At 45.1% G+C, this 26,441-nt stretch overlaps 1 protein-coding gene across 4 annotated transcripts in view; it reads left to right on the top strand.

Moving 5' to 3' along the window:
* The first annotated feature begins 3,068 nt into the window (after positions 1–3,068).
* The window catches only part of C2H1orf74 (chromosome 2 C1orf74 homolog), a 33,309-nt gene continuing 9,936 nt past the window's right edge, over positions 3,069–26,441 (top strand). The window contains exons 1-2 of one of the 4 annotated variants that reach the window (XM_068265585.1): positions 3,124–3,207; positions 16,893–17,031. Coding sequence is in view for 1 of the 4 variants with exons in the window: in XM_068265584.1 (XP_068121685.1) it covers positions 3,090–3,207 (118 nt within the window). In the remaining 3 variants the exon portion in view is untranslated. Of the gene's footprint in view, positions 3,208–3,808; positions 3,903–16,892; positions 17,032–18,275; positions 18,285–26,441 lie in introns of those variants that run through there. The other 3 variants (XM_068265586.1, XM_068265584.1, XM_068265588.1) reach the window with 3 other exon arrangements.

Raw genomic sequence — 26,441 nt, forward strand, 5'->3', positions numbered from 1 at the left:
GGCGCGAACACCCGAACATCGCGGCCATGTTCGGCGAACGTTCGCGAACCCGAACATCCAGGTGTTCGCCCAACACTAGTGACAGGGACCCCCGTTCAGGTAGTGAGTGACAGGGACACCCGCTTAGGTAGTGAGTGACAGGGACCCCCCTGGCCGCCGCTCCCACCTACCTCGCAGCCAGCACAGCAGCGTCAGACCTCAATCAGCCGGCGACCCGACCAGTAAGAGCGGGCGCCAGGCGCACCGCTCTACATGCGGAAGTGATGTCACTTCCGCATATCAGTGCGGTGTGCTAGGTCCTAGAGCCCGCACTATTGGTCGCCGCCTGATCGAGGTCTGACGTGGGGCAGCGGCGGCCGGGAGCGGCGGCTAGGGGGGGGAGGCGCTGCGGGCAATGAACTGGGTCGGCGTCTATAGACGCCGCAGCCAGTTCATGCATACGGTGGCCAGAGTCCCGAGGCCGGGACGTGCCGCTGCTAAAAGCGGGACGTTTCCCAGGACCTCATGCAGCCTGGGACAGCGGACCCCGAAGGCGGGACGCGTCCCGGGTAAAGCGCGACATATGGTCACCGTATAATAAGGCGTATTGCATTAGAAGTGGACAAGCCCGTGAGCATGATGGTATGGTAGATGGCCTACACTTCTCTAGGCCCCGCATATGACACTTGCCCCAGGCCTCGCATACTTTAAGGTCGCCTCTGCTCGCTACCATTTCCGGGAGTGTCCTGCGTGGGCACAGTACGAGAAAATCTCTATTGTGCCTGTGCAGGACGCTCCCAGCGACGGGAGCGTGAACGAGTACGCACACCAGGGCCGGCGCTACAATTAGGCAGGGAAGGCAGCTGCCCCAGAGCCCCGGCCCCCACTGGCAGCAAACATAAAAAAATCTGCGCAGCCTGGGACACTGTGCTGTGCGTGCATGCATGCCTGCTGCTGCTGCCTGTGTCCTGGGCTGCTGACTCCTGGGTGTGTGGGTGCGGCGCGGAGGCCGCGAGTTATAAAATTTGAGCCAGAGCTGGGGAGCGGGGAGGAAGAGATACATACCGCTACCGCCGGTTCCAGCGTTGTGTCTCCATGGATACCACCCGGCGTCCTGAGGGTCCTCTCTTCATCCACTCAGCGCTGCCGGCACGGCATTCTGCTGTATCTTTAAGGGCCTCGCTTGATGAGGTCATAACGTGAGGACCCTTACAACAAGAATGCCGTCACTGTAATGTTCAACATAGCCACTGTAAATGGGGCAGAGGGTGAGTGATTGATTGCCCTGCTGGAATCCTACATCGGAGGGATAGAGGGAGGAAGGGATGAGCAGAGCAGGGCATGGGACATCTGTTACGGGGAGGGAAGCAGGTAGGCAGAGCACACACACCATAAAAATTTGTCCATCGCAGCAGTGATCTCTCTCTCTTTCTTAGACTCTCTCCCTCTAAGTCTCTCCCTCTGTCCCTCTCTTTCCCTCTCAGTCTCTCTCTAACTCCCTCATTCTCTGTCTCTCTTTCTCCCTCCTCCTCTGATTCTCTCCCTCCCTCTCTCTGTCTCTTTCTCTCCCTCCCTCTGTGTCTACCTCTTTCTCTCTCCCCTCTTTCTCTCAGTTCCTCCCTCCCTCCCTCTTTTTGTCTCTCTCTCTCTCTACCTCTTTCTCTCCCCTACCTCTCTTTCTGTCTCTCTGCCTTCCTCCATCTTTATCGTTCTCTCCCGGTCTGTCTGTCTCTTTCCCTCCCTCCCTCTCTCCCTGGATCTTTATAGCTGAGAAACTGCCCTTATTTGTGTGTGTGTGTGTTCAGATGTGTGTGTACCTGTGTTCGAGTGTAGGTGCCTGTGTATGGGGGGGGGGGGGCCTCGGTGTGTGTGTGGGGGGGAGGGGGGCCCCTGCTTAAGCTTGTCCCAGGGCCCCGAGGACAGCACACAGCCAGGACCGTACAGGCACTGTGGACTGCGACCGGCGGTAAGACAAAGTGAGGTGTGGTGGGGACCAGAGGATCATTCCAAGTTTGTGCAGGCACAGGATGGATGCAGGGGGCTGGCAGAAGCCCCCTAGGTAACTGAAAAACACTTTTTTTTTTAGCTACCTTCAGGTCCTCTTTAAAGTGGATCCGAGATGAACGTTTACTCATTGCATAATTGTGTTCCTTTCCTATTGTTTATAGGGCATTCCTCAAGCCAAACACTTTTTTGTTTTTGTCTTAATACTCTAATTCCCTATAAACTAAAGAAGCCACGCCCACAGGTTTTCAGAGAGCCAGGGCACTTTCAGACAATAGCAAGGGCTCATGGGAGCTCAGTCTGGGCAGGAGGAGGGGGAGGTATTACTAGCCAGAGATTTCAGAGGCAGAGGGGGGGGAGGAGGGTTTAGGTTTTTTTGCTCAAGATGCAGATAAGCCTGCTTCCTTGTAATGTTTACAAACAACATGGCTGCTGTCATTGTATCACAGGAATAATCAATCATATTCTATTAAAGCTGTTTGCAGCTAGATTTTCTGTGTAAACTATCTAAACTTTAGATAAGATATATAGACAAGTTACTTGTTATAGTTAGTTTTTCATCTCGGATCCGCTTTAAGAAGAAAATAAGAAAGAGGGGAGGCTCTGGACATACTGGGATTGTACTTCCACCCACTGCCCAGCTGTTATTCTGATGCCACTCTGCAAGTAGTGGATTCAGTAGAAGCATGTGTCCATACAGTATCTATGTCAAATAGATATGGCAATTTTGCGATATTGCCAGACGCTGTGATGTTGGTGCAAAAATCGTCAATGCCAACAATGGCAATCTGTCTGTATGCATCTAATCAACACAAATCACACTGTATGATACAAAGTGCACATCAAAATCAAAACATGTGCTCATACACATACCCATGTAAGAAGAGAAAGTATTTATCTATTCATATACAGTATGTGGGTTGTTTTTTCTGAGATGGTATGGCTGACAGCTCAATTTAACGTGACCTCTTCAGTTTTTTTTTTTCTTCTACAAACTACACGCCCAGCGCACACTGAGCAAGCACCAGATTTCACAGGCTGGGGGAGGAGAGGGGGAGAGATCTATGCAAAACTGGTTGGCACTGTGTGAGAAAGACAACCAGCAAATGGATGCTACTATTCTTATACAGGAAGCGGCTGCCTGTGATCTGGTATTGGGCAGTGGCGTCACTTGGGGTGGAAGATGTGTGGATTGGAACATACCAGGTGTCACCAGCAGAGAAGGTAACATCTAGTAGAAACCAGGCTGAGATAAAAAGCCAAGAAAATCTGTAATTACACGAGACTGGTGGTCTGCTCCACCTTCTCCCTGCTCACATAGCACAGCCCAAACATTGCTCTGAGGCTGAGCTGAGACTGCCGTGGAGCTGAAACCTCAATAACCTATCCTCTTCCAGGAAGTTTGCACAGCCAGAAGTCACGAGAATGAGAATAAAAGGGATAGACGCTGTAATGTCTGATTGCGCTGCCCGGAAGCTCCCTTCCACACTGAGTAGCACGCATGCTCAGTGTGAAGTTAATGATGCTGCTGGAGATAAAATACGAAATATCTCCGCTCCCACACCTCTTACACTCCCCAAATTTTCAGGGTATGGAGAGGACCCCCCGAACGACCTCTATGCCAAATTGCAGCCCCCGAGACTCGCTGGTTCAGGAGATAGATTAAAGAAATCTATCTCGGGAACCAGCGGGTCTCGGGGGCTGAAATTTGGCATAGAGGTCGTTCGGGGGGTCCCCTCCCTACCCTGAAAATTTGGGAAGTGTAAGAGGTGTGGGAGCGGAGATATTTAGTATTTTACCTCCAGCAGCATCATTCTATCGGAAATGTGGCCGCACAGTCTCCTACTGCGCATGCGGGGCAGCGCAAATCCACAGGCAGCATAATCAGACACAACACCGGCAGCACAGTAGACAGAGCAGTGAGTGCTGTTAGCAATGCATGCGTTGAATGTGTTTATGTAAAGCCTATTGCTCTAGTAGTGTATATGTATATTGAGTGTAATACATATTGGTATAGTGTGTATATGCATGGTGTGTGTGTGTATATTTCATGTGATGTTAATGTACAGTTTGCTGTGCTTGTACTAATTGAGCATACACATGCTATACTAAACACAGCTGGGGCTGTCTCTGCCAAGAATCAGAACCAGACACCTCAAAAACAAAAATGTATTTAAATTATTGATTTATAAAGCGCCAACATATTCCGTGGCGCTGTACAATGTAAGAAACAAACATGGGGTACATAATACAGACAATGGTGTACACTAATATACAAGATACATAATTAGTGACAAAATACAAAAATGATACAGAATACAAAATACAGAAGTGGCAATGACTGATAAAAGTAACATGATGAATAAAATGTATAATGATTTCCAAGACACAAAAGGAGGAGAGAGCCCTGCCCTTGCACGCTTACAATCTAAAGAAATGGGGGGAAACAAGAGGAGGGGTAGTATACGATAAAATATATAAAAGCAGTGTGTTTTAGGATACCTAGTAGGAGTGCAATTTGGTCTTAGGACAAAGGGAAGCGGCTTAACCACTTCCTGACCGCCGTATAGACAAATGGCGGCCGGGAAGTGCACCCCGCAAGGACCGCCGTATAAACAAATGGCGGCGGTCCTTGTAGGGGCATGGGCGGAGCGATCGCGCAATCCGTGACGCGATCCTCCGCCTGTCGCCGCTCACCCGCCGCAACATCCCGCCGGCCATACGGAAGCGCCGGCGGGATGTTAACCCGACGATCGCCGCATACAAAGTGTATAATACACTATGTAATGTTTACAAAGTGTATTATACAAGCTGCCTCCTGCCCTGGTGGTCCCAGTGTCCGAGGGACCACCAGGGCAGGCTGCAGCCACCCTATGTCGCACCCAAGCACACTGATTTCTCCCCCCCCTGCCCCAGATCGCCCACAGCACCCCTCAGACCCCCCCCCCCTGCCCACCCCCCAGACCCCTGTTTGCACCCAATCACCCATCAATCACTCCCTGTCACTATCTGTCAACGCTATTTTTTTTTTACCCCCTGCCCCCTTCTGATCACCCCCCCACCCCTCAGATTCTCCCCAGACCCCCCCCCTGTGTACTTTATGCATCTATCCCCCCTGATCACCTGTCAATCACCCCCTGTCACTGCCACCCATCAATCAGCCTCTAACCTGCCCCTTGCAGGCAATCTGATCACCCACCCACACCGATAGATCGCCCGCAGATCCGACATCAGATCAGCACCCAAGCGCAGTGTTTACATCTATTCTCTCCTCTAAACACCCACTAATTACCCATCAAACACCCATCAATCACCCCCTATCACCACCTGTCACCTGTTACCCATCAGATCAGACCCTAATCTGCCCCTTGCGGGCACCCAATCACCCGCCTACACGCTCAGATTGCCCTCAGACCCCCCCTTATCAATTCGCCAGGGCATTATTTACATCTGTCCTTCCCTGTAATAACCCACTGATCACCTGTCAATCACCCATCAATCACCCCCTGTCACTGCCACCCATCAATCACCCGCTGTCACTGCAACCCATCAATCAGCCCCTAACCTGCCCCTTGCGGGCAATCTGATCACCCACCCACACCAATAGATCGCCCGCAGATCCGACATCAGATCAGCACCCAAGCGCAGTGTTTACATCTATTGTCTCCTCTAAACACCCACTAATTACCCATCAATCACCCCCTATCACCACCTGTCACTGTTACCCATCAGATCAGACCCTAATCTGCCCCTTGCGGGCACCCAATCACCCGCCTACACGCTCAGATTGCCCTCAGACCCCCCCTTATCAATTCGCCAGTGCAATATTTACATCTGTGCTTCCCTGTAATAACCCACTGATCACCTGTCAATCACCCATCAATCACCCCCTGTCACTGCCACCCATCAATCACCCCCTGTTACTGCCACCCATCAATCAGCCGCTAACCTGCCCCTTGCGGGCAATCTGATCACCCACCCACACCAATAGATCGCCCGCAGATCCGACATCAGATCACCACCCAAGCGCAGTGTTTACATCTATTGTCTCCTCTAAACACCCACTAATTACCCATCAATCACCCCCTATCACCACCTGTCACTGTTACCCATCAGATCAGACCCTAATCTGCCCCTTGCCGGCACCCAATCACCCGCCTACACGCTCAGATTGCCCTCAGACCCCCCCTTATCAATTCGCCAGGGCATTATTTACATCTGTCCTTCCCTGTAATAAACCACTAATCACCCATCAATCACCCCCTGTCACTGCCACCCATCAATCACCCCCTATCACTGCCACTCATCAATCAGCCCCTAACCTGCCCCTTGCGGGCAATCTGATCACCCACCCACACCAATAGTTCGCCCGCAGATCCGACGTCAGATCACCTCCCAAGTGCAGTGTTTATATCTGTTCTCTACCCTAAACACCCACTAATTACCCATCAATCACCCCCTGTCACTGCTACCTATCAGATTAGACCCCTATCTGCCCCTAGGGCACTCAATCACCCACCCACACCCTCAGAATGCCCTCATGCCCCAGCCCTGATCACCTCGCCAGTGCATTGCTTGCATCTATTCCCCCCTCTAATCACACCTTGAGACACCCATCAATCACCTCCTGTCACCCCCTAGCACACCTACCCATCAGATCAGGCCCTAATTTGCCCCGTGTGGGCTCCTGATCACTCAGCCAAACCCTCAGATCCCCCTCAGACCCCCTTCCGATCATCTCCCCAGTGCATTGATTGCATCTATTTTCCCCTCTAACCACCCCCTGAGACACCCATCAATCACCTCCTGTCACCCCCTAGCACTCCAATCCATCAGATCAGGCCCAATACAACCTGTCATCTAAAAGGCCACCCTGCTTATGACCGGTTCCACAAAATTCGCCCCCTCATAGACCACCTGTCATCAAAATTTTCAGATGCTTATACCCCTGTCATTTTGAGACATTTGGTTTCCAGACTACTCACGGTTTTGGGCCCGTAAAATGCCAGGGCGGTATAGGAACCCCACAAACTGACCCCATTTTAGAAAAAAAGACACCCCAATGTATTCTGTTAGGTGTATGACGAGTTCATAGAAGATTTTATTTTTTGTCAAAAGCGGAAATTGATTTTTTTTTTTTCACAAAGTGTCATTTTTCACTAACTTGTGACAAAAAATAAAATCTTCTATGAACTCGCCATACACCTAACGGAATACCTCGGGGTGTCTTCTTTCTAAAATGGGGTCACTTGTGGGGTTCCTATACTGCCCTGACATTTTAGGGGCCCTAAACCGTGAGGAGTAGTCTAGAAAACAAATGCCTCAAAATGACCTGTGATTAGGACGTTGGGCCCCTTAGCGCACCTAGGCTGCAAAAAAGTGTCACACATGTGGTATCGCCGTACTCAGGAGAAGTAGTATAATGTGTTTTGGGGTGTATTTTTACACATACCCATGCTGGGTGGGAGAAATCTCTCTGTAAATGGACAATTGTGTGTAAAAAAATCAAACAATTGTCATTTACAGAGATATGTGGCACTTTTTTGCACCCTAAGTACGCTAAGGGGCCCAAAGTCCAATGAATACCTTTAGGATTTCACAGGTCATTTTTGTTTCAAGACTACTCCTCACGGTTTAGGGCCCCTAAAATGCCAGGGCAGTATAGAAACCCCACAAATGACCCCATTCTAGAAAGAAGACACCCAAAGGTATTCCGTTAGGAGTATGGTGAGTTCATAGAAGATTTTATTTTTTGTCACAAGTTAGCGGAAAATGACACTTTGTGAAAAAAAACAATTAAAATCAATTTCCGCTAACTTGTGACAAAAAAATAAAAACTTCTATGAACTCGCCATACACCTAACGGAATACCTTGGGGTGTCTTCTTTCTAAAATGGGGTCATTAGTGGGGTTCCTATACTGCCCTGGCATTTTAGGGGCCCTAAACCGTGAGGAGTAGTCTTGACACAAAAATGACCTGTGAAATCCTAAAGGTACTCATTGGACTTTAGGCCCCTTAGCGCAGTTAGGGTGCAAAAAAGTGTCACACATGTGGTATCGCCGTACTCGGGAGAAGTAGTATAATGTGTTTTGGGGTGTATTTTTACACATACCCATGCTGGGTGGGAGAAATACCTCTGTAAATGACAATCTTTTGATTTTTTTACACACAATTGTCCATTTACAGAGTTATTTCTCCCACCCAGCATGGGTATGTGTAAAAATACACCCCAAAACACTTTGTACTACTTCTCCCGAGTACAGTACAGGAACCCCACAAATGACCCCATTTTAGAAAGAAGACACCCCAAGGTATTCCGTTAGTAGTACGGTGAGTTCATAGAAGATTTTATTTTTTGTCACAAGTTAGCGGAAATTGATTTTTATTGTTTTTTTTTTCACAAAGTGTCATTTTCCGCTAACTTGTGACAAAAAATAAAATCTTCTATGAACTCACCGTACTACTAACGGAATACCTTGGGGTGTCTTCTTTCTAAAATGGGGTCATTTGTGGGGTTCCTGTACTGTCCTGGCATTTTAGGGGCCCTAAACCGTGAGGAGTAGTCTTGAAACGAAATTTCTCAAAATGACCTGTGAAATCCTAAAGGTACTCATTGGACTTTGGGCCCCTTAGCGCAGTTAGGGTGCAAAAAAGTGCCACACGTGGTATCGCCGTACTCGGGAGAAGTAGTACAATGCGTTTTGGGGTGTATTTTTACACATACCCATGCTGGGTGGGAGAAATAACTCTGTAAATGGACAATTGTGTGTAAAAAAAAATCAAAAGATTGTCATTTACAGAGGTATTTCTCCCACCCAGCATGGGTATGTGTAAAAATACACCCCAAAACACAACATACTACTTCTCCTGAGTACGGCAATACCACATGTGTGGCACTTTTTTGCAGCCTAACTGCGCTAAGGGGCCCAATGTACAATGAGCACCTTTAGGCTTTACAGGGGTGCTTACAAATTAGCACCCCCCAAAATGCGAGGACAGTAAACACACCCCACAAATGACCCCATTTTGGAAAGTAGACACTTCAAGGTATTCAGAGAGGGGCATGGTGAGTCCGTGGCAGATTTAATTTTTTTTTTTTTGTCGCAAGTTAGAAGAAATGGAAACTTTTTTTTTTTTTTTTTTTGGTCACAAAGTGTCATTTTCCGCTTACTTGTGACAAAAATTAATAGCTTCTATGAACTCACTATGCCTCTCAGTGAATACTTTGGGATGTCTTCTTTCCAAAATGGGGTCATTTGGGGGGTATTTATACTATCCTGGAATTCTAGCCCCTCATGAAACATGTCAGGTGGTCAGAAAAGTCATAGATGCTTGAAAATGGGAAAATTCACTTTTTGCACCATAGTTTGTAAACGCTATAACTTTTACCCAAACCATAAATATACACTGAATGGTTTTTTTTTTTATATCAAAAACATGTTTGTCCACATTTTTCGCGCTGCATGTATATAGAAATTTTACTTTATTTGAAAGATGTCAGCACAGAAAGTTAAAAAAATCATTTTTTTTGCCAAAATTCATGTCTTTTTTGAGGAATATAATAAAAAGTAAAAATCGCAGGAGCAATCAAATAGCACCAAAAGAAAGCTTTATTAGTGACAAGAAAAGGAGCCAAAATTCATTTAGGTGGTAGGTTGTATGAGCGAGCAATAAACCGTGAAAGCTGCAGTGGTCTGAATGGAAAAAAAGTGGCCGGTCCTTAAGGGGGGTAAAGCCCTAGGTCCTCAAGTGGTTAAGGTAGCGCATATGCTTGTCGGAGCAAATTAGTTTTTAGAGAGCGTTTAAAAGTAACAAAGGTTGGCGAGTGACGGATGTGTTGTGGGAGGGCACTCCAGAGAAGGGGTGAAGCGCGTGCAAAATCTTGTGCGTGAATGTGAGGAGGTGAATGTGAGGAGGTGATTCTAGAAGAGGACAACAGAAGATCATGTGCAGATCTGAGATTGCGATTGGGTTTGTATCTGGTAATTAGTGAGGATATGTACCGGGGATAAAGATTGTGGAGAGCTTTGTAGGTTAGGGTTAGGAGTTTGAACTATCACTAACCTGCGACCATAACGTCCCCTAAAAAGCAACGTCTTAGTGGGAAAGTAGCCTTTTGAAGCGAGAGGACATGAAGGAGGATATAGCAGACAAGCAGTCAGGAACACGTTTGAGGAGGGAGTTAAGGTCTGGGTCTGAGAGGTACAGTTGTGTATCGTCTGCATACAGGTGCTATTGGAATGAGTTGATTAAGTCACCAAGACCGTGCATGTAGATAGAAAAGAGGGGACCAAGGACAGAGCCTTGAGGAACCCCGACAGACAAAGCATGAGGAGAAGAGATCTGAACTGAGTAGGAGACTGAGAAGGACCTTCCAGAGAGGTAGGAAGATAACCATGTGAGAGCGAGGCCCTTTATTCCTACATTTGAAAGTATTTGTAAGAGTAAGGTGTGATCGACCATATCGAATGCTGATGACAGATCAAGAAGGATGAGTATGGAAAATTGACCTTTGGATTTAGCTGTAAGAAGGTCATTGGCCACTTTGGTAAGGGCTGTTTCCGTGGAGTGGTTGGAGCGAAAGCCAGACTGGAACTGATCAAGTAGGGAGTTAGCTGATAAATAATGGATTAATTCAATTAGTTTGGATGCAAATGGGAGAAGTGAGACTGGGCGGTAGTTGGCGAGTGTGGTAGGATCTAGAGATGGTTTTTTAAGTAGTGGTGTCACAACAGCCTTTTTGAGTGGCGATGGAAAGATGCCAGTGGAGAGGGACAGGTTAAATAGCGATGTTAGTGCAGGCATGAGAGATGAGGATAGCTGCGGAATGAAATGGGAGGGAATAGGATCCAAAGAACAAGTGGTTAGATTAGCTTTGGATATTATAGAGGAGAGAGAATGTTCAGAGAGTGGAGAGAAGGCAGTTAGAGATCAGTCAATGAGAGGTGTGGAGGTGGGATTTGAAGGCTGCGTGGAGAATTCACTTCTGATTTTGTCAATGTTATCAGTGAAGTATGTTGCAAATTCTTCAGCTGATAAGCAAGATGAAGGGGATGGAGAACGGAGTTGAAGGTGCTGAACAAGCGTTTTGGATGGGCGGATATTAGGGAGGAAAAATAGGACTGTTTTGCCACAGAGCGTGCGTTTCTGAAGTTGTTCAAGGCTATTTTATGAGATGAAGTCCTCACTTGTTACTTTTCCTCCAACACCTTTCCGCTGCTCTAGAGCATCTTTTTAACTGTTTAGTGTCTTTGGTCATCCAGGGTTGGCGACTGACACGGTGAGGGCGGATATTGATGGGGCGAAGTCATCCATGACTTTTGTAATGGAGCTGTTGTAGTGTGTAGTGTATAGCAGCTGAGTCTGGGTCAGTGAAAGATTGTGTGAGGAGAGGTGCCAGGGCATCAGACACAGATTGCATGTCTAGATTGCGATAGTTTCTGCGAATATGTGTGTGTGCTTGTGCCAGGGTGGTAGGAAAAGAGGAGGAGAGAGAGAAGGTAAGTAGGTTATGGTCAGAGAGTGGTAGTGGATCATTAGTAAAGTCAGTGACAGAGCAGAGACGAGTGAATACGAGGTCAAGCGTATGGCCATCAGTGTGGATTGGGGTAGAGGACCACTGAGACAAGCCATAGGAGGAAGTGAGTGATAGAAGTTTGTTGGAGACAGCATTCTTGGTGCCAATAGGAATGTTAAAATCACCCATAATGATGGTAGGGATGTCAGAGGACAGGAACTGGAAAAAGCCAGGCAGAGAAATTATCTAAGAAAACAGAAGCAGGGCCTGGAGGGTGGTAAATAACTGCAATATGGAGGTTCGAGGGAGAGTATAGTTGGACTGCATGGACTTCAAAGGATGGCAGGGAGAGAGAAGGAAGAGGAGTGAGAGGCTTGAAGGAGCATTTGTCTGAGAGAAGAATGCCCACCCCTCCACCATGTTTATTCCCACTTCTAGGGGTGTGGCTAAAGTGGAAACCTCCATAGGAGAGGGTGGCAGGTGAGACTGTGTCAGAAGGGGTCAGCCAGGTTTCAGTGATCCCAAAGAATGTGAAAGCATTGCAAATGAAATGATCATGGATGAAGGGCTGCTTGTTGCAGACTGAGCGGGCATTCCAGAGGGCAGCCGAGATAGGAGGGGGAGTAGGGGGAAGGAGTGGAATATTAATAAGGTTGCAGTAAGAGTGAGGGAAGTTTGATTTGTTGCAAACAGTGTTATTAGCAGGCGGGAGTGGGGGTCCAAGGTTAGGTGAAATGTCCCCAGCAGCAAGGAGGAGGAGAAGGCAGACAGAGCGGAGCAGAGGTTGCGGTATAGACTTATATTTAAATAGCAAAATTACTTTTTTTTTTTTTTACTTGTGCCCAGCATTCCCATGAAACCTCTGAACTACGCATACAATGGTTTATTAAGTCTCCAGGGATCCACTCCATAGCGGCCACGACCTGTCCAGGTTGGTGGGTTCTGTGTGAGTGGGGCCGCAGCTGAAGCCTAGCACCTATTTTTTTTAATGGGCAGGACTTTTTTTTTTCTAGTGTTATATCAACATGGGAGGCACCATTACATATGTTTTCACGTGTGCTTTACAATGAACAATGCACATTTGCACTCCTATACACCCGAAACCATCGTTGCACTATGCCTATACTGTGGGAGCACAGTAGACTCTAGGAGAGTCCCCTTTCCACACCAGAAGTAATATACTACAGCCGCTGCCGTAATCCACACTCCTGCCAGCCATGAGGTAGCTGATGAAAATGTGGTATGATGCAGCATGGGATCAGCTGGGATCTGCATGCGTACATGAAAATAAGGCGCCTGGAAAAAAGGGTGCAAGGGATTGCTGCTAGTAGAATATCACTACAATTAGCAATAGTCTACTGCTGGATTCCAATAGTAAAATATTGGTAATGATTACCGGTATTTTACTATGGCTAAACCTATCCTTACTCTCTCACAGAACCCCTCCCCCCCCCAGTGGTGCCTAACCCTAAGACCCCCCTCCCACCACAGTGGTTTCTAACCCTAAGATTTCCCCCACCCCCCAGTGGTGCATAACCCTAGGAATCCCCTTTGTGGTGCCTAACACTACCCCCCCCTCCTAAACCCACCCTCTGCCACAAAGCCGTGATATGCGGCTAGGAAGGTAAATGTTGGCACCGGGAGGTGTCTAATTAGTGGCAGACCTAGTAAAGTGGCTTGCGGAAATGCAAACTGTGGCATTGCTCCACACCCACTTTGCAATGCTGAAATTTGCATTTACGCAAGCTTCTATATACAGTGCTGCCCATAATTTATTCATATCCCTAGCAAATTTTGACTTAGTTACTTTTACTCAACTAACAAGTCTTTTTTTTTTTTTTTACAGGAAATGACATGGGTGTCTCCCAAAAGATAATAAGATGATGTACAAGAGGAACTATTGTGGAAGAAACCATTTCTCAGCTTTTATTTACATTTGAGCAAAAAATGTCCAGTCCCAAACTATTCATACTCTTCTCAATAATCAATAGAAAAGCCTTTATTAGCTATTACAGCAATCAAATGCTTCCTATAATTGCAGACCAGCTTTTTGCATGTCTCCATGTGTATTTTTGCCCATTCATCTTTAGTAATGAGCTCCAAATCTCTCAGGTTGGAGAGTCTTCTTTCCATCACTCTGATCTTTAGCTCCCGCCACAGATTCTCAATTGGGTTCAAGCCACTCCAAATCGTTAATGTTTTTGGCCTCGATTCATAAAAAGCAGTGCGATAAAAAAAAATCTTGTCGTGAAAATATTGCATTCGGTATGCTCCCGGTCTGTATGCTCCCGGTCTGTATGCTAATTCATAAAGATTTCCCCAGCTGCCTTTGAAGGTCAGTAAATTACCACAGCCCATTGAGCAGTAGAGTAGAGCAGTGTGGCGATTCTCTCTTTTGCCCTGCACAAATGACTCCACAAATGACTCAGACAGATGACTCGCACAGACTTTTTTCCTGCCTGAACAAATGACTGGCACAAATGAATCAGAAAGATGACTCGCACAGACTTTCCCTGCCTGCTGAAATGACTCACAAAGACGGCTCTCTGCCTCTCTCCACAGTTGACTCAAACAGACTTCGGCTCTCTGCACTTTGCATTCATCAGAGGTGTCTGTAACTTGTTAACGCCTCACCAGAGATGTCGGTAACTATAGTCAGGCTTACAGCTTGTTGCAGGCTTTATGAATTGACATTTGCTGAAAATTTACTGACATGTGTTGGAGGTAACTACAGCCAAGTCGGTAATTTATCTCCCTGGTCGGTAATGTCAGCTTTTCATGCGGTAACAGCCTTTATGAATTGACACATTTCTAAGTGGTCGGGAAAGTCTGCTGTTTTCAGCATTACCGCATGAGGTAATGCTTTATGAATCGAGGCCTTTGTCTGCTAACCATTTCTTCACCACCTTTGCTTTGTGTTTTGGGTCATAGTCATGCTGAAATGTCCATTGGTGGTCAAGTTTCTCTGCAGACTACCTGATGTTGTGGTTGAGAATCCTCATGTATTATTCTTTTTTTTTTTTCATGGTGCCGTTTACTGTGATTAGGTTCCCTGGTCCATTGGCTGAAAAAAACAACAACCCCAAAGCATTACTTCCTACCACCATGTTTGACAGTGAGGATGGTGTTCTTTGGGTTGAAGGCTTCTCCTTTTTAAGCCAAATGAAGGAAACATCATTGTGACCAACCAATTCAATTTTTGTTTCACAGAAGACCAGAAGTCTTCTTTTTTGGCCAGATGAGCATTTACAATAGCCAAGCGAGCTTTTGTGTACCTTATCTGGAACAGTGGTGTCCTCCTTGTGCTGCATCAGTGGAACCCAGCAGTGTTTGTTGGATTGTCTGCCTTGAGACATTGCCACCAGCAGAGCCCAGATTCACCAGGATGGCCTTGGTGGTGACCCTTGGATTCTTTATTACCTCTCTCACTATCCTCCTGACCAGCACAGGTGTCACTTTTGGCTTCTGACCACATCCTTTGAGATTTTCCACAGTGCCAAACCTCTTGTATTTTTTAATAATACTTTGCGCTGTAGTCACTGAAACTGGAAAACATTTAGAAAAGGCCTTGTAGCCCTTTCCTGACTTGTGAGCAGCCACAATGCGCAGCCGCAGGTCCTCACTGAGCTCCTTTGTCTTAGCCATGACTGTTCACAAACCAACTGCAGAGCTGATGTTTTTCACCTGTTGGATTGATTAAAACAGCTGTTCCCAATTAATCAGGGTAATTAGGATGCTTTAGAACAGCTTGAACTATTTGGAATGGTGTAGAACTTTGGATTTTCCCACAGACTGTGACAGTTTGTGAAGGGTAAAAATAATTTTGGACTAGACACGTTTTGCTCGAATTTAAATAAAATCTGAGAAATGTTTATTTTCTACAATAATGCCTTTTTTACATCGTCTTATTATATTTTGGGAGACACCTATGTCATTTCCCATCAAAAAATTACTTGCTGGTTGAATAAAAGTAACTTTAGTAAAAAATTTGCCAGGGGTATGAATAATTATGGGCAGCACTGTATGCCACTAATCGGACGGCTTCCGGTGCCAATATTTCCTTTCTAGCTGCATATCGCGGCCATTGTGAAAGCCGTAATTTGCGGCAAAGAAGGTAAATTTCGATGCAGCGCTCAATATCTGTCGCTTCCCTGGGCTGACATTTACCTATACAGTACCTATGATATCGGGCGCCCCAATTTCGATCTTTTACCGCAAATCGTGGCTTTTACAAAAGGCCGCCATGGCGTAAGGGCTCCTGCGCCCTTTTTTCCTGGTTCAGATCTGGAATGCCTTGCTGAGAAACTTAGCATGGGGTTGCATTAAGGATGGGAGCAGGGCAGCGTTTCTCCAGGCAGGGCATGGGGGTTGATTTACTTGGTGAATACAAGCATACCTCATATGAAGCTTTGCATTTACAGAGATAATATTCTCAGGTAAGCTATGGTCAGTGCTGTTGTTTCATATGACAAGAACTAAGAAGATAAAATACATATACTTTATTACAGAGCTTCGGAGCAGTTATTTAATTATGTTCTAAACTGATGCAGTACATTGGAATGAGATATATTTTGTCAAATTGCGTATTAGTACACAGCACAACTGCATTATAAAGGCAAAATGCATATCTAATACAGTATGTCATATGCCCTGTGTGCCATACCTGCTATTCTACCTTAGCTATGCACTATTTACCACCTCCTTACGCATATGCACCCACAGCCCCGGGCCGCCCATGAGGCAGGATGAGGCAAGTTTCTCAGGCGGCACTCGTGGGGGGTGCGGCACCCGCCCTGCCGTGGGAGGGGGACACACCACCGAGCTTGAGAGAGTGGCAGCCAGGAAGGGGGGCAGTGGGCACAGCGGCGGAGAGGGGGGGTCGGACCCCCCCTCCCTCACCTGGGTCCCCCGTCCGCTCTCCCCCTCCAGCTATTAGCTCTGTGTAAAAGTATCGGGCAGTGGGCGGGGAAGCGAGAACTCATCCTCCTTACGTTCCAGCCCTCATCCTTTCCTGCAAAACCACCCCACTGTACTTGCGGAAGTACAGTGGGCTGCTTTGCAGGAAGTGACGAGTGGTGGAACCACAGGGCTAGAACGAACGTAAGGAGGTGAGTCTTCGAGAGCGGACAGGGGACCCAGAGGGAGAAGAGTGGATGTGGGACCCAGGTAAGGGAGGGGTCCCCTCCGCTGTGCACGCTGCCCCCCTTCCTGGCTGCTAACCCCTCCAGGCTACCCATACAGGGGGAAATTATGCTACCTGAGGAGTCTTGAACCGACCCTGTGCACACACACTAGTTTGCATGCTCCCACTCCATTTTTGCTCCCCCACAGACACTGGGTTCTCATTTCTCCTTCTCCCTTTCTCTTGTATCATCCTATCCCACCAAATAGCGGATCTGTGGAGGCACTGCTAAGACATGGATCAGGAAAGGAGAGCCACAGGAGACAAACAGAAGCAGCAGTATAAAATGTGGCTTAATGCAGCATTGTGATCAGCTGGGATCTGGACTGCCTTCCTGTGAAACTTAAGGTAGCCATACATCAGACTGTATATCTGCTGTATATTTGTTAGTTGTGTCTATGTTCCCCTTGTCGTCTTATTGTGCTTTGTAAAGCGCTGCGGAATATGTTGGCGCTATATAAATAAAAAATAATAATAATAATCAGACGATTTGTCGGCCAATCGACCATCCAATTCGATTATTATAATCGAATTGGATGAAAATTGGTGCAGCCAAGTACATGCCCGACTGACAATGTGACCAATTTCGGGATGAAATTGGTTGCATAAGTCGATCACACATGCTGCAAGATGTTGAGCCGACTTGCTCGAACCGGTGCGCGGTGGTAACGGTGTGCAATTTCGAGATAAACGAGATGAAACCCCCGGCGATGTGTCTCCTAATGTTAAATGTCCCCATGGTGCCCTGTGCAAGTTATACATTACCTGTACCAGCCTCCTGCTAGCTCTGGCCACTCTCTCTACTCTACATACACGTGGTTGCCTAGCAAGGGCGCGCGTATGACGTCAAACGTCACAAGTGGCCACATAACTAGGCAACCACGTAGCAAGTGTGTATGGAGAGCAGAGTGCGCCTGGAAGCCAGCAGGGGACAAGCAGAGGCTGTGGACAGGTAATGTATCACATATACTGGGCACCAGGGGCACATCATTTAACATTCGGGGGATAGCGGCAAGGCGGTCGGATGCGGCGTTACAGGGTCGATTTCTGTGTATGGGCAGCCAACAGATCTCTCTCTAATCAGATTTGATTAGAGAGAGATTTGTCTCTTGGACGAATCTGCCCATCATCACTAGATGTATGGCTACCTTAACCTCCCTGGCATTCAATTTGCCCAGGATTTCTGTGCAAAAAGGTGATCCAATTAATTTTCACAACCCTTCTTTTTTTTTTTTTTTTTTTTTCCTCTCTCTCCTGTAACTTGCCAAATGTGTCAAGCAAGGATCTAGTATTCAGTGCAGGAGAGTATTGGAGTATTGACGTGTACAGTCCAGGCCGAAAGTTTTGAGACTGTAAAATATTGGAAATTAGAAAAGTTGGTGCTTACGTTTTTATAATAGCAATTTGCATATACTCCAAAATGTTATGAAGAGTGTTCAGATGAATTGCATAGTCCTTCTTTGCCATGAAAATTAACTGAATCTTAAAAAAACCTTTCCACTGCATTTCTTTGCTGTCGTTAAAGGACCTTTCAGTAATCATCTTGTTAACTCAGGTGAGAATGTTGACGAGTACAAGGCTGGAGATCAGGCCGCAGACAGGTAATGCATCACCTGCACTGAGTACCAGGGGGACATTTAAAGGGATACTTAAGCTAACTGAAAAAGTGTTTCACTTACCTGGGGCTTCTACCAGCCCCCTGCAGCCGTCCTGTGCCCCGCACCAGTCCTCTACGATTCTCCGCCCCCAACCCCCCCCCCCCCCAAGCGGTTTTTGTTTTTTTGTTTTTTTCAGTTGGCTTAAGTATCCCTTTAACCTTAGGGGGATATTGTTGGGACGACAAGGCAGCCGATTGCGGCATCGCAAGGCCGGATCCTGATCAATTTCAGCATGAAATTGATTGGAAATTGGCTTGCGGTGTATGGGCAGCCAACAATTTTCTCTCTAATCAGATTTGATTAGAGTGAAATTTGTCTGTTGGTCGAATCTGCCCATCATCACTAGATGTATGGCTACCTTTAGTCTTGGAGTTGAGATTTCTGACAGATATATTTCAGAGTGTTTGTGTGGCTGATGTTTTTCTGGCGTAAAGAAGACTGTACTAGTTTGCAGGCGTTGTTTTTCTCCTTGAGGGGTGGTAGCTAGCGAGCCATCAGCCTTTAAAATGTTTGATATAATGGTAAGAGTAGTGGCCATTCGGGCCAGTAGCATACTGGCTTCCTCAACCTATTAGTAAACCATTTGCTTATTAACCTCCCTGGCATTCAGTTTCTGATGGATTTTTGTGCAAAAAGTGATCCAATTAATTTTCACAAACCTTTTTCCTGTGACTTACCAAAATGTGTTAAGCAAGGGTCTAGTATACATTTTGAGTATAATAAAAGCTTTAAACACAAAATCAAATCAAAACTAAAATTACTTCCTAAAATCTCTGATCATTTACATTTCCGAGCTGAAGCTGCTCAACCTGCAATAATGCAAATGTAAAGGTAGCCCTACATCTAGCGCCGATGGGCAGATCTGACCAAGAGACAAATCTCTTGAATGATCGAATCTGATTACAGAGAGATCTGTCGGCTGCCCATACACCGCAGGCTGATTCCTGATCACAGTTACGTTTAGCACCACTCGAAACTGCGGTGCCTTGTAATGACCGTGAGTGTCACCCTCTATCCCACAAATAGCTGGAGTGAGTTGCAGAGATAAAAAGGCACAAGTGTTCAACAGATCTAAAGTTACTCGTGATGAAATTCCGTTATAAACCACATAATTAACTGACACAGAGGGTGAAGAGAGGTTAAGGGGCCCAGTGACGGCAAGAGACTCCCCAAAGTCTGCGGTGTGGGCAGCAGAATACGGAACTGAGGGTGACGACGGAGACATTAAGGGGAGTGGCCTTGTGTAAGTACTCTGGATTTGGAGCATTACAATTTACGTTCCAAACCTAGTAGGTTGATGTATGGAATGAGCGATCCATCTTGTCTGATGTATTGCTCTGGTACGTAGTGGCTTTGCATCGCGTGTATAAAATAACCAGTTGGGACAACAGAGAAAATGTATAATAAACTCCGTACCCCCAATCTATCCTCGTCGACCATGCCAAATAGAGAGTTGGGTGTTCATTAATTGAGCTGTATACTTAAAGGTACTGTCGAGGGCATTGTAGAAGGGGGCGGAGCAGGAGACACTCATCTCCTGCAAGTGTACAAGTATGCAGTAATTAGTAGGCAGATATGTAAGCACAGTGTTATCCCCAGTCTCTTGTAGCCACATGCTCTACCCGGATAGTTTTGGTGAGCACCCGACAATTTGTCTGGCTGTGGGGCAGTAGTGCCTGAAACATTAACCTTACCCGGCTCCTGCGCAGGCACAGTAGCGGCTTTTGGCTTGGGATCTGGCGGAAATAGCCAATCCTTGTCTGGTCCGAAATACAATCTCACCATGTTTTCATAATACGTACTGCTTTTATTCAAAATCCAATAACAATAGACACAGAAGATCCCATAAAATCCCTTCCCCTAATTAAAACTCATTGTCCGCTTTTTTTTTTGGCATCGTTCCTCTCATCTATCTATCCATCCATCCATAACCACTTTAACGCAACCTCTGGCCAGAGTATATGCAAAGTGCTGGTATGCAGGCGTGGTCTAATACTGCCGGGAATGAGAGAGTGCAGTGGATACTCTCAAGGCTACCATATCCGCAACTAGAAATGGACAATCTGGCTGGCCAGTAAGGAAGAAGGAACCCGGAAGTGACAGAAGGCGGTGGTGCAGGACCACGCGGCTGCAAGCCGGAGATCAGAGGAAACCTGAATGAGTCACTGAAGGGAGGTGAGTGCTGCAGTGCAGCAAGAATTTATCTTATTTGAACTTTGTTGATTAAAAGAACTGGCGTTGACTTCCGGTTCCGGCGCCCAGGAGAAAGGACGGGGTTAGCAACGCTCCGCTAGACGAGCGGCCTTTCTTCCCTCCAAGCAGCCTAACACGGACCCCCAATACACCCATCGGGCTGGCGACACAAGGGAGACGCACTAGACGGGCCAGAGCACAGCTGATGGACCGTTACGTTACCCGCTCCGTAACGAAAGGCGACAGCCACATGGCAGAAGCAGGCCCAAAGATGGCGGAGGCAGAGAGAGGAGAGGAGAGCGGAGGATCAGAGCTGGACTGGCCACAAGGCTCAAGCGACACAACACTTACGGGGCAAGTAGACTATGACAAGCTGGCAAAAGCGGTTGTCACTATGCTGTCTCCCAATTTATCAGCGATCATAGAGCAATCGATTAGGAGCACAATAGGGGACATTACATCTGAACTAAAGTCCTGCATGCGCAGGGTAACTGTAGCGGAAAAAAGAATCTCTGACTGTGAGGACAAACTAAATAAAACAGACACTATACTGGACAAAGTCCTTAGGCAAAACGCTGAATATGCTGCAAAACTAGATGACTTGGAAAACAGGTCCAGGAGAAGTAATCTCCGTATAGTGGGAGTCCCAGAATCAGTAGCTATGGGATCACTGAAGGAGCTTTGTGAAAATACCATACCACAGCTTTTAGACCTGCCTAACACATGTAAAGTGGAAAGGGCTCACAGAATTGGACCTTTGAAACAAAATACAGCGGATGCCAGGCCAAGAGTTGTTATTGCTAAGTACTTGGATTATAGTGACAAGGCAGCGATCATAGGGGCCTATAAAGCCAAGCGGGACAGAGTAATTTACCAGGAGAAGCAACTACTCATTTTCCAAGACTTCTCAGCAGAGGTAACAAAACAACGGAAATTCTTCAGCGCAGTGTGCAGTGAATTATATGATCGGGACATTAGATTTGCACTACTATACCCGGCGATCTTGAAAATAACGGACGAAAAAGGCAAAATACATATATGCAAAACGCCAGCAGAAGCAAGAACATACTTGAAAAAATTGAAGGACGCTGAGGCCAAACACAAGGAAGATCCTCAGAGAAGTAACCAGCAATCTCCAAACAGAAAAGAAAGCCAGGAAGAAACAAGAAACAGCCAGGCCCAAGACAGCGAGCCTGATGAGTGACGTAACTATTTAAAAAAAAAGAGCACAAAAGGGGGTCCACATATGATTATTTGAAAGCTATTTTTACAAGAAGGTTGGGAGGGGAGGGAGGGTTGCAAGAAGGGGAGGTGGTCCTACTGGGATAAAAGTGAAGTCCACAAAGAGAGAAGAAAGAAAATGGACGTTTTTAAGGAGGAATAGTATGTGTGTATTGTTCCTCCTGGTTTGTAGTTTGGGTCCAGTTGACCCGGGGTATGTGGAAAAGGCAGTGTTGGGGATACGCAAGGTTAACAGGGAAATAATCAAGATGGGTACAATAATATTATGTGAATGTTTCTGTATTAAGATAATCTTAATGGATAAGAAATGATACGTGTAATAACATGGAATGTGAAAGGGTTAAAATCACCAGGTAAACGCTCAAGGGTTTTGAAGCACTTAAAACGATTAAACGCAGACATTGTATTGCTGCAAGAATCTCATTTGACAGAGAACCAATTTATGTATATGCAAAAAGACTGGGTTAAATGGTGCGAGGGCTCAGCTGCTGTAGGGCGAAAAGCAGGGGTATTGACGCTGGTCAGTAAAAAATTAGACTGTGAAAAAGTATCGCATAGAAATTATGGGGAAGGAAGGCTGTCGATTCTAACTTTAAAAATAGGGGGAGAAAATATGACAATAGTAAATATATATGGCCCTAACCAAGATAACACCCAATTCTACCAAAAGGTAAACACGCAAATAATGAAGGAGGACCATTCAAATCTAATAGTGGGAGGGGACTTCAACTGTGTGGCTAATATAGTAGAGGACAGGAAAATAAAAACACCTGCAAAACAGAAACCCAAGAAAAGGGATAAGATAATTGAAAACATGATGAGTGAACACCAACTAACGGACATCTGGAGACATTTACATCCAGATGACCGAGAGTTTACACATCACTCCCTGGTACATTTAACAATGTCAATAATTGACTACTTGCTAATCAGCAATGCATTAATAATGAAAGTAATGATATCGGAGATACACGACCAGGTCATATCAGACCATAGCCCGGTAAGTGTAAACCTTATGGACTCAATCCCGCGAGGGACGGATTACATTTGGAGATTCCCCTCATACTTATATGAGGATGAATCATTTGCAGCGCAATTAAAAAGCTGGTGGTCAGAATACACTGAACAAAATGCAAGGCATAAGGCTGACACTTCATTGTACTGGGAGGCGGGAAAAGCCGTAATGAGGGGGAAAATTATGATGTATGTAAATAAGCAAAAACGGGATATCCTAGAAAAACATGCGGAAGCTATGAGAAAGGTAAGGGAAGCTTATAATAATTATAAACTTTCATTAACAGAACAAAATAGGAAAATTTGGCAAAAGAACAAGGGAAACTATGATTTTTGGTTGAAACGCAGGGAAATGTTTATAAGGGAAAGGTTACAAGCCAAGTTCTATCAGTATGGCAATAAATCAGGGAAAATGTTGGCAAACCTGGTAAGAATACACACATGTAACAATAAAATGCCGACGCTTCGAGACTAATGTAATGTCCTGCGCTCAAAACCCAGCGAAGTACTGGAAATTTTTCAAAATTTCTATAAATCATTGTATGACAAACAGGGATATAATGAGCAAGCTGCAGAGGAGTTATTAGAACAGATACCACTGCAGAGATTATCTGCAGAAGATCTTAAATATTTAAATGCCCAAATAACAGCAGCTGAAATTTCGAACGCAATTAAGAATCTAGCTAACAACAAGGCCCCGGGCCCGGACGGCTTTACGCCAGAATTTTATAAGATATTAAAACAGGAGCTCCCTGACACCCTGGCTAAACTCTATACCGATATTTTACAAAGAAAAACAAGACTTAAATCCTCGGACTTAGCATATATTAAACTACTACCCAAAGAGGGAAGGGATCCCACAGATCCGGGTTCATACAGACCCATCTCTCTAATAAATCAGGACATTAAGATTCTCTCGAAGCTGATGGCAGACAGGCTAGCGAATTTTATGCCAAATCTAATCTCCCCACAACAGGTTGGGTTTATAAAGGGGAGGTCGTCAGTGATGAACATAAGAAAAGTGATGTTAATAATGGAACAGGCGAGAGCTTACCCTGAAAGATACAAGGAAAGTGCTATTTTCAGTGTAGATATGGAAAAAGCATTCGATCATGTAAACAGAAATTGGTTAAAGGCAGTAATGCAAAGAATGGGATTTGAAGGGCAATTTGTGACACTTCTGCAAACAATATATGAACATTCAATTGCAAAAATACACTTGCCAGGCTATATATCAGCAGCTTTCCCTTTATACTCAGGCACAAGGCAGGGGTGCCCGCTCTCGCCTCTTCTATTCGACATCGCAATAGAGCCAATATCAAGGTTTATAACAAAGAATGTCAAGGGGGTACCCTTGGAAACACACAAGGTCACCCATGCATTATTTGCAGATGACCTCTTAATATTCATGGAAAATACAAAGGATCAATTAAAAAGAATTTTGGAATTTTTCCAGGAAATAAAAGAATTCACAGGTTTTAAGGTAAACAATAGCAAGTCAGAACTGTTCTTCATGACTAAGCACACAGGTAGGGAATGGGTGAAGGGTCATGGGGTAACTGTTGCCTCTCGGAAAATAAAATATTTGGGTATATGGATAACAAGGGATCCAAGTAGCTTATATAATGAAAACTTTGTAAAATTGATACAGAAAATAATAACACAGATCCAAAATTGGAAAAACCTGCCGGTCAATTTGATAGGAAGGACATTTTTGTTAAAAATGATATCATTCGGAAAATTGTTATATCCAATGCAAAATATACCCATGCTAATAGCGCACAAAGAGGTTAAGCTGTTGCAGAGATCCTTCACTGATTTTCTATGGAAAGGGAAAAAACATAGAATTGCTATAAAAAAATTAGAACTGTCCAAGGAATGGGGAGGGCTGGGGGTGCCGAATATTAGGCTATATAATCTTGCCTGTTTAATGCGTCATGTTAAAGATTGGATAGATAACACAAGTAGGTTCTCAAATTATGAACTAGAAGCTGCAGTAGCTGAGCCCTGGTCTCTAAAAGGTCTGCTTCACACCAAACAGCGGAATTTACCTGTGCGAATCAAATATAATTTGATAATGAGAGATACAATATTAACCTGGAGAGAGGTGAGAAAACTCTCAGGCTTACCATATAGAATATCAAAATATATGTCTCTATGGGATAATCCTGAATTCCCCCCCCCCCCCCCCCCCCCCCACAATACAGCATGAAGGTTTTTTGAAATGGGAAGAAAAGGGGATAGTAATGTTGGGACACATATGTAATCTAAAAGAAAAAAGATTGATGACATTTAAAGAATTAAGAGATAAATACGATATCCCTGCGGTGCACTTTTTGTATTATGCCCAGATCACCTCCTTTTGCTCCTCAATTATTAAGAAAATAGATCAAATTCTGGAAATAACAAAATTTGATAAATTAATTAAACCAGGCAACCAAAATGTGACCTTGTCAAATATATACAAAGACGTGGGGGGCGGAGGGAATTGCACATCAGGGATTAAAGAAATGGGGACATACTATGAAGGATCCAGACATCCCAAAGAAAATTCTGCAAGGATTGATGGAAGTTAGAGGGTGTATCACATACAAAGTGTGGAGAGAGTCCCATTTACTTTTTTTGCATAGGGCAAAATATGCATTCGATATCAGGTATAGAAATCCACCACCATCTGGGTATAAGCCACAGTGCCCAAAGTGCAAGCTGGCCAATGCAAATCTGTTCCACTGCGTGTGGGAATGTCCAACAATATCAAAATTTTGGGATTCAGTGTGCAAACTGATTAAAAAAATGTGCGGGAAAAATATAGCAAAAGACCCACTCATGTTGTTGTTTAATTATTATAGTAGAGGAGAGAGCAATAAATCTGATGAGGTGCCAAATAAGTTGGTCCACACAATAATAATAGCAGCAAGAAAGGTAATATTTAATAGGTGGATCTTCCCAACGACCCCACAAATTGGGGAAATAAAAAAAGAATTGAGATTTTTATTTGAACGGGAAAAAATTATAGTGCTGGCACATAAGTCAAAATACACTAAAAGATTTTTCTCAAAATGGAAGAAATTTATAATATTTTATTATAAGAGATTAGAAATTGACTTAATTATGGAACCATTTAAGTATACAGAATGGTATTGTGTGGAGCAACTGCAAGGCACACTGGGGAAATTAGAATGCTCTACCAGGTAAAGAAAGGCTGAATAGAGATTCTATGAAAAGGATTTTGAAAACACAGAACAAGAAGAGAAAATACAGAAAGACAAACAACCCCATCAAAGAAGGGGTGTCCATCACTGCCTATCCACAAATGTTAAGAGGGAAAATGTTGGGGAGGGAAAGGGAGGGGGGAAAAAAGGAAAAAAAAAAAGGATGGCTTAAGAACACCTAGCACAAAATATTAAACTGAAAGAAGAAAGTAAACATTGTTAGAAAGTTTGAAAAGTGGAATACTATGTAAAAAAGGATGTTTCTTTCTTGGCATGGTAAGAAAAAGTTGATATTGTAATGATATTATCCTTCAATAAAAGATGGTTTAAAAAAAAAAAAAAAGAACCGGCGTTAAGCAGGGATGCAACAGAAGTTTATAATCGTAGTTCGCTCTGAATAACAAGCTATTAGAAAACTTGGAACTGTCCGAATAGCAGT

This window comes from Hyperolius riggenbachi, chromosome 2 (genome assembly GCF_040937935.1).
Source record: "Hyperolius riggenbachi isolate aHypRig1 chromosome 2, aHypRig1.pri, whole genome shotgun sequence".
Taxonomy (NCBI): Eukaryota; Metazoa; Chordata; class Amphibia; order Anura; family Hyperoliidae; genus Hyperolius; species Hyperolius riggenbachi.